Source organism: Triturus cristatus, chromosome 3_2, assembly GCF_964204655.1.
Source record: "Triturus cristatus chromosome 3_2, aTriCri1.1, whole genome shotgun sequence".
Taxonomy (NCBI): domain Eukaryota; kingdom Metazoa; phylum Chordata; class Amphibia; order Caudata; family Salamandridae; genus Triturus; species Triturus cristatus.
In genome coordinates, this window is record NC_140584.1 from 634548734 (window position 1) to 634557754 (window position 9021).

Sequence of the window (9021 nt, forward strand, 5' to 3'; positions counted from 1 at the left end):
TCTGTGATACGTTCATGGCATCATCTCTACAAAACCATAGCAGTGGGAGAAGCAACATCATACCACATTTAAAACATATAATACATATAGTAGGTTGCTGTAAGTAATGTTGTTGAAAGTCTGATGCAAAGGTATATAATAAAGACTAAACATTAAAATCCAGGAAAACACCTACGAGAGCAACTTAAATGCATGCATTACTTTTTAAGATCAGCAGTTCTAGGTTGTTGCAAGCAAAAGTAGATGTAATTAATTACTGCCTCCTAAGTTACACATGCCTATATGCTCCCAGCTTCTCATCTCAGCACATATAATAAACTTCTGACTTTTTCAGACATCACGTAGACCCTTTTAGTCTCCCAGACAAGAAAACACAGTACCATCAGAGTGCTCTATACAGACCCAAAGTTGCAAATGCCATTAATCCTATAATCAAAAAGGTTCATCTAATTTCTTCCTGTAGCCACCTAGCTTCTTTCTCAAACTCAGCAGAGAGGTAAGTCTCTTCAGTGTGAATGTCAGTAATAAAATTGTTATAAACATCATACATCTGACTGTCGTCTGCAGCCCTAAACTTCACTGCAATTATCCAGATATGTTTACTATTCTGAGTCTTTTAACAAACCTTAATTCGGATTAGACAATATATCATAAAAGCATACAACCAGACAAACATTGCTTCCTTAAGGTGCAAATGAATAGAAAGAGTAAAATACAGTTCATCAAAAAACAACACAAAGCACCATCTTATGATAAAAGTCAAGTTTACCATTGTAATGTAATGTAATGTAAATGTGATTTATAAAGCGCAAAAATCATGCTCAAGGGTGTCTTGGCACTATCAAAGTCTTATTTTGGCTGCAGCAATGTCAGTGACAGATCAAGCAGGTGCGCAAATGCCTTCTACTCTTGTGTGAAGAGCCAGGTCTTTAAGGCTTTTCCGAAGATAAGTAGAGAGAGGGCAGCTTTTAGTGTCAATAGGAGACAGTTACAAAGCACGGCAAAGTTCTTACCACCCCAAGTAGCCCTCCTAAATGGAGGTACAATCAGGTTCCTGGCAGAGCCTAAATGAAGCGTCCTTGCTGGGACATACCATTTAAGTTTCTTCTTAACATTTTCTGGCCCGAGTCCGTGCAGTGACTTATAGGCCAGACTGAGAGCTTTGAATCTACAGTGTTGCTTGACTGGCAACCAGTGTAACTTCCTGATGGCCCCTCTAGCTGACTCGTATTTCGGAATTTAAAAAAGGAAATGAGCAGCAGCATTTTGCAATGCCTGAAGCCTCTTCAAGAGACCCGTTGCAAGAGTAAGCTAGAGACTATTGCAATAATCAATCCTTGTGAAAACCAATGCATATTCTTAGTCATTAAGAAGCAGAAGAGTCAGTGCAGAAAGGTAAAACTTGCCTTAAGTAGGATGCCTTTTGTGCAGAATGATCATACTTTGATGCAATCCTCTCCACAATTGAGAGAAGGGGGTAGCTCCTCCTTCAGAAAATGAATTGTGGCCCTCTCAAACAGTTCAACTGAATGAACTATGGGTCAAATTGTGAAGCACCTTCGTGCAACCTGTCTGTAATTGGTTTAAGTGAACTATGTACTACTAGGATGAATCACAAAGTGCCAATTCACAGGGGTAGCAGAACAACCTGCCTAATGAATATTAATTAGACAGATTACTGTATGCCATCCCGTGTGATTGGCTACGTGTGGAAGGATAATGTTCTGAAATCGCTGTGTTTGATATGTGTGCCCAAACAGAAAACAAAAACATTAAATAGCGCTTGCCCTTTAAAGGAACCGGTACGGCTTTAGAAAAAAAAAAATCATGTTTGGCAAGACATCTAGAGAAGTAGGCAGTGGTCCGTTTGACCATTGCCCACTCCCCCAAATCCGCAACAACACAATTCCAAAAAGGGAAGGTATATAATACAGACAACATCCCCTTTGCGAATGAGTTTCCACCTCCATTGAGGTGTAGGTCACTTTTCAGTGGTTAATGACTGTAATTGAGGTCACAAAGTATTGGTTGTACTCACGGTACTCAAAAATAAGAGGGGATTCTCTTTTCACACAAACTCACAATTGCGAAACAGAATTAGTCACAATTCAGAAAGGCTGTTCAGGACTCCAAAATAGCTTCAGCACATTGAAAAAATGTTTTGCAGTCACAAACTCTGCTGCTTTGTGAATCAAAAGATTTGGAACTACAAGTTGGTTTTGTGCATCTGGTGTAAAATCTTGAACCTCAAGTCCTTCCTATCGATCGGCTCACTAGGGCATCCTGGGTCACCAACCATGGATAGGAGTGCGGGTTATTGAGAGGTCGCAAGCTTATTAATCAACAAAGAGAAAGAGGCAGAAGCAATGTTTATGTGTCTTGTATCAATACTCTCATCTTATTCATATCAAGGAGCACACACACTTCATGCACATGTCTTATTCCATAAGTAATTTTATAATGCTGAATAGCAGTACAGCTAGTTTCTCCCTGTCACAACTTTCCAAGTAAGCTCAGGTCGGAGGATGAATGCCCTTTGACTCTGAACATTTTGAAAATTGGTTACAAGTCCCTAGAATTTCTCTCTGGCTTAAAAAAGCACTAAATCCAAAAGGATTCAACTACAACCAAGATGATAAAGGCATATGTTGCAGTGTTGCAGAAGTTCTATTAATTTGCTGGCCTAAGGTTCAATTTGTGATTTAGTTGAACCAAGTATTCCAATTTCTGTGAGTAATGAAACTATGCTGGGTAATACCGATTGGCTGTAGATTGCACCCTGAAATCAGCTTTGGAGATCAATGATTCAAAAGGGCACCACATATACATGACCATTATAATACATTGATGTAGGAGATTCGCGTGAGCGTGCAAGTTAAGATGGCTGTTCCCCGGTGAGCTCCAACCGCATCTGCCTTTAATCGACGATTTCAATCATTAAGGTGCCAGATTTGACCTTAAAAAGGCTGGCAGTAGCATTTTTCAGCTTTTTCCTTGCCAATGAGGTGTTTTTCCGGTGATTCCGCACAACAGAAGGAGCCCTTCTTCATCAGTCTTCTGGTGGAGGTACTGCTGAGTCTACCAGTCAGGGGGGTAGAGCAACATTCAGGAAAGGGCGGGGCTGTGGCCTAGTCACTCCCAAAGTCAGATTTAGGTGCTGCACCTATTTATCCAGAAAGGTTTTTCTTTTTTATAAATATATTCTGCAATGTATATTATATTTGCTGCAGAAGTTTAATTTCAGGAAGTATGGAGAGCAAAGGGGGTCGGAGCTTGCCTGTCTTCAAGAAGGCCGCGAGTTAGTGCAGCTTCCCCGATCGCCACCAACAATCCGACAGTATCTGAGTGAAAATCCAGGTTGTGCCCTGACTGAGAGGTGTCATCCTCTCTAGCTTTCTAATGCACCCAGCAGACCCTAGTCAAAAAGGAAGATCATCCTGGAATCATTCTGGACTCATCCGATGATTACAGTCAGGCTATTCCTGCAATTATCTGGGGAAGTCATCTGAAGCCATCCTGGAGTATGCCTATAGGAAGAAATATTTAAATGAGATGACTCTATAGACTCATCACAAAAACTACCCTAGGATGGTGCTCTGATGACTTCCACTGGCAGGGAGCGATTACCTCTTACAACTCCACGAATACTAATTGACAACTTCAGGATGAGTGAGAATTACTCCAGGATGGGTTCTAGCCAATTTAAGGATGGCTGTCAATTATTCCTGGATGATCCTATAACCGCTTCAGGATGGAAGTTGATTACTCTGGAATGATCCCATGACAATTTCCGGATGAATGTGGATTATTCCTGGATGATCCTAATACAGCTTATTGATCGCTATTGATTACTTCAGAAAGGCCCCATTATATTTTTAGTAATGTGTAGATTACTCTAGGGTGCTGTAATGCCAACTCCAAAAGGAGCTTGGATTACTCATGATTATTTGAAATACTCCTGGATGACTTTAAACCAACAGAAGAATAAGAGTAGATTACTCCCAGATGATTTAATTAATAATTTAGAATGCCTGTAGATCACTAATAAATCATTACAGGTGCATTACACCTTGACAATTCCATGTTAGGAGCACGTTAGCCACCTGCCAGTATTCCCTACTAGTTTAGGACTATGAATTTGCTGGTAGGAAAACATTTGGCAGACAACCTTAGATGTATTTTCCTGTTGAAAACAGGTCACTTTGATGTAATATGCCTTTTTTTACACAATACCAAATATTGTTTGCAATGCCACAAGTTCTAAAGTAAGGCCCAGCTTTACAAATCTGTCACTGAACGCAGTGCAGCACCCGATTGGCTGTGTTGCATAACCAGGGAGAGAGCTGGGAAGGGTCATGTCTATCTCTCTCTAGCACCACTGCACTAGAATGCAATGTCTGTGAGAGTCTAGCCTGGGTTTTGTCCTGGAAGGTTACGCTTCTGGTTCCCAAAAAATACTGGGGCATATTTACAAGCCCCATGCATCACGTTTACGCCGCTGTTGCGTCACTTGCGTGACGCATCGGCGGCGTAAACGTGGCGATCCCTGCGACCCATTTACAACATGACGCATCTAGGCAGATGTGTAAGGTTGTAAAGCCCTGCACCACATGTGGGTGTTCCCGGGGCAGGTGCGCCTCGCAAAAGTGCCTGCGTGAAATATTACATGCAGGCACTTTTGCGACGCTACTGCGGCAATTCCTTACACCTGCTTGAACCAGGCGTAAGGACTGACGCACCGCCGTGATGCAAGGGTAGTTTTGCGTGACGCAAATCTTCTGGCGCATCTCTGCTGATTTGCAGAGATGCGCCAGAAGTTGTAAATATGCCCCACTATGTCTAGGCAAACGTGTAACCTTTCCCATTTTGGATGAGTGTTGTACCAAATACCAATACACTGATTTGTAAATCCTGAAAAGGATTTTGATTCAGGTCTGCATTGTAAAACTTAAGCAAACCAAAGAAAACTTCCCTAAATCTGGTCCTAATAATCTGATTATTTTTTAAATTGTACAGTGAGAGGTAGATACCTGTATAAAATAAATCTGAGAAATGCTATTTTTGGCTAGGTTTGTGCTGCAGAAATACCACAAGCACCTTCATACAAAAGAAGTGGTCTGCAAGAATGTTATACTTTGCATTCAGATAAGTGTAACAACCAGTAGCGGCTTGCATAGGGCGTGCAACAGGGCAGTGGGACGGGAGGGGCAGGGTGGGGGAGTAGTAAACACTGACATACGACGGACGAAGGCAAGTAATTATTACGTTCCTCCGTTCTGTCGTATGTCATTGTTTGCTACCCTCCCACCCTGTCTCTCCCCCGCCCGCAGCACTCCCTATACGAGCCGCTACTGTTAACCTGTGCTGCTACTCACATACTCCTGACTCACTGTGACTTGCCTTATTTTGAGGTACAGAGCATTATCTGAATCTGTTTGACATGGTGACCAGTGGCAAAAGAACAAACAAAACAGTGGTTAAATGAAAAATGTTCCAAAAGGTATGTGTCAACATGTAATTTTATTTATCGAAAGCACATATTTGGCCCCATAGGGGCCAGGATACCAAACAAGAGGAAAAATCCAGAAAAAAAAAAAAGTCAAGTAAAAAACAAAAAGGAGGGGGAAAAAGGCCAGACAGAAAAAATTGCTTAACGAAAACCAGCAAGTTCATGGTTTGATTCGAGATGCGGAGTTTTCTTTAATCCTCTCCTAGCATTACAAATCTTTGTAGCCAGCTTCCTTCTCATGCTTCTGTAGTCCAGTGATGGCCAGCCATTGCTACTGCACACAGACTTCATAAACTCTGGAAAAATAAAACATACATCAGTATCATGTCACCACCACTATTTTTAGATTTTAAATGGGCTGATCTGTCTTTAAAAAGTTTCAGTACCATTATTTCATATAGAGTGCCAGATGAGATATGGTTAGGGTTACAAGGGTTCACAAGTGTAACATTAAGGGCAGTTGGTCAAAGAGGCACAGGTGAGAGCAAGGCATTGATGAAGAGGGGGCGGAAGGTGAGGAAAGAAAAAAGTCCCTTTATGAACTTAAGAGTGAAGCAGCAAGTTGTGGATTCTGGAAATCTGTTGGAGTTTCAGGAAGGACACAGAAATGTGCACCTTCAACAAAGGTCTTAAATGTTGTGCAATGGGACCCCTGATGATAAAAGATGAGGTCCCCTCCAAAACTTCAGATAAAACTCAGGGCAGCAGGAGTGGGCATGGCTCAGAGCAGGCGTACATTTCTGCAGCTCTAAATCCACATTAAATAGGAGAATTATTAAGGAGCAAACGTGACCGACGACAGAAATTGAACACAAAGCACCACCACATAACTGGTGTGTAGCCCCTGGTCCCTAATGACCATTACAGCCCAAAGTAGAAGTCTGTCTTCTCTGCCTCTTTCACCCTTTTGAAACACTGGGGTACTTGGAATAAAGACTGTACCGATGTAGAGGAAGTGAAACAAACATATTCTGTAAACACAGTCACGCTTCCTCTGCAAACAAAGTAATCAGTGCCAGATTTCTTAACAAAACCATCCTGGAGGCAGAACTCTACTTGCAATGTTCATATTTTGAAAACAGTCTAACTACCATAGGGACTAGAAATAAAAATTGGAGCTTACAACCAAGTGCTAGGGACCGGACCAACTGGTCTATTAATCATAAAAGCTTCAATTACAGTATTTTATAATTTCAGTTTGCTATCACCCATTCATCCAGTTTGAGCCCCTCACCTGGACCACAGACTTAGAAATAAAATCCCAACTCAAGGCTTTGTGCCAGATTTGTAGCACAAACTCAGCACACATTGTTAATAAATGACAAGCCACCACCATTGTTCTTCTTGTTCATTTGCAGACATCTGTTGAGTAATGGAGTTATCGTACCATTATATGATACAAGACCACATATGCAAACCTTCTTTAACACCATGTATAATAATGAATTTTCACAATCCCAGATAGACAATGTTAAGTTGAACATTTGTAATATCTTACCAAATAATGCCTCGACCTTCTCCTCATCAAGGACAGCTGCTCCAGCACGAGCCTTCGTTACACCTTTTGCCGAAGCAAGTTCTTTGGGCGAAAAAAGTATTTCGCTGATGCCATTGAGTAGAAAACCCGCACTGTCTCGAGCTGCCTTGGCTTCCTCCAAGAGTTTGTGCAATTTTCGCTTTGGTACGAGAACATCTTTGAACCGTGAAGGATCATTTGAGTCCTTGACCAACTGCTGCATATCAGGCTGCAAAATAATACAACTATTAACTATTTGCCATCATGTTAGGTTACATATTAAAAAATATATGAGTTTATATTTTGATTTGGCATCTATACATTGTGTTGTATATTGATTCTTACTTAACATGGCTGACTGTATTAGTTAGTCCTTTCTTAGTGTTATTACCTCCTCAGCCTACCACATTACCTAAGAGTACTCTAGCCTGTACTCTAGCATTCTACACTTGTCAGCTGATGGCCTGGTCAGCTGGTGAGGTTTTCTGAACTCTGCTGTAACTTGAATAAATCTACTTATATCTAACAAGAAGCTTCAAGAACATATTTACAACACTTTGCTAACAATGTAATATTTGCTAGTGTAGCACCTAGAGTATAAGGCAGCCATATTTAAAAACATAGCATGCAGAAAGATTTCAAAGTCCTCATGCAGGAAATCTACAAGGTTTACCCTATATAGACTTCAACTGGGCTAAAAGAGTGGCAGAGAAAAGAAGTACCATTTGTACAGTGAATGATCGACTGCATATCTTTGATGCTGCTGTATCTGTTACGTTGCTTGCATTGGTCAAAGCAGACATCGCAGCTTGCAAATACTCCAATGCCAACTCCCTATTGCAAGTGCCTTGCAACTGTGCTATAATCAAATAAATACAGTTGTTAAAGGCAGCAGATAATACAATAGTCACATAACGAGCATACTCTTTGGCAATGCATGTATTTCGGTGGGAAAAATCATTATTAATGGGAATTTGTTGCAGTTTACTTGGGAAGGTAGAATATCAAGCACGCACCCTTTAAGTGTTCGATTTCAGCTCGTAACCGTACACACTCCTCATTCTGACAGGAACCAGGGCCAACGGAATAGTTTTCATTGTGATTAATTATGGCCAAGGAGTTATATACCATTTCCTTAGAGAGAAAGCAAATCATAATTAGGCCATACAGGTGGAAATGCAATTTCCTATGTATCTTAAAAAAAACACACAAAAACATTACCCCAGTGTTGAATGATGGACTTTCCTCCGTCATCAAATGAAAGGATTCTTCACTGTCCTAAAGGGGGGGGGGGGGGCTAGAGAAAGAAATCATTAGGCCCTCATTTACACTGACCATGTCAAACAGTTTTCCATTTGTCTATTCATATTTCACAGGTAGGTATATGTGCCTTATTGTTGAGGAAATGAATGCCCCATATTAATTCTATGCTTTAATGAGTATCTAGGCTTTTTGTAGGGATAACAGGTAGAAGTTGTGGTTTTGGCACCAAAAGGCAAATTGTGTTAACCAAGGAAAAACGGCTGGCATACAGCCTTAACAATATGCAAATGTGTATAATGGCAGCACTCATTTATCTCCGCTTACATTCTGGTCAAAGTTTTCGTTGCTTGCAAACAGGTCATCACGGCACGGGGTATGGTTCATATCCACAGCTGTTGCTGCAGATGGAAACTCACTATATATAACGAACTTGCACAGCTGGAAAGTGGAGTTTTACTTGCCACGCTACACTTCTGACAATCACATGTGATTTACCAGCTCGTTGTCTTGTTTCAAACAGCACCCAGGTTAATGGGAAGTTTGGGTGCTGGCATTGTTTACAAGAGGGTGAAGTCACTGTTTCAGGAAAAGGGCACTGTAGAGTATTTCCCTACAATGCTGAAAACCCAAAAGGGCCACCAAGGACACTTGATACTATTAAATCGGATGTAAACAGTGCAATAGCTAATATTGAGAGTGGACTTTCCGATTACAGTGTAAGAGGGATCAAAGG

The 9021-nt window shown here is 41.1% G+C and overlaps 1 protein-coding gene across 1 annotated transcript; it reads right to left on the bottom strand.

The window, feature by feature from the left end:
- Positions 1–5650: 5650 nt before the first annotated feature.
- LOC146857869 (uncharacterized) lies at positions 5651–8672 on the bottom strand. Its single transcript, XM_085647076.1, has 6 exons — positions 8613–8672; positions 8247–8303; positions 8042–8159; positions 7748–7884; positions 7008–7254; positions 5651–5805 (listed from the first exon to the last, which is right to left on the bottom strand). Exons 1-6 carry the CDS (start codon positions 8670–8672, stop codon positions 5651–5653), a joined length of 774 nt encoding a protein of 257 aa, XP_085503202.1.
- Positions 8673–9021: the final 349 nt, after the last annotated feature.

Coding starts and splice junctions, on each gene's coding strand:
- LOC146857869 (XM_085647076.1), bottom strand. CDS start 8,672: ATGAACCATACCCCGTGCCGTGATGACCTGTTTGCAAGCAACGAAAAC. Junction 8,160..8,246: donor GTCCATCATTCAACACTGGG/GTAATGTTTTTG, acceptor TTTCTCTCTAAG/GAAATGGTATATAACTCCTT. Junction 5,806..7,007: donor GAAGGTCGAGGCATTATTTG/GTAAGATATTAC, acceptor TTATTTTTCCAG/AGTTTATGAAGTCTGTGTGC.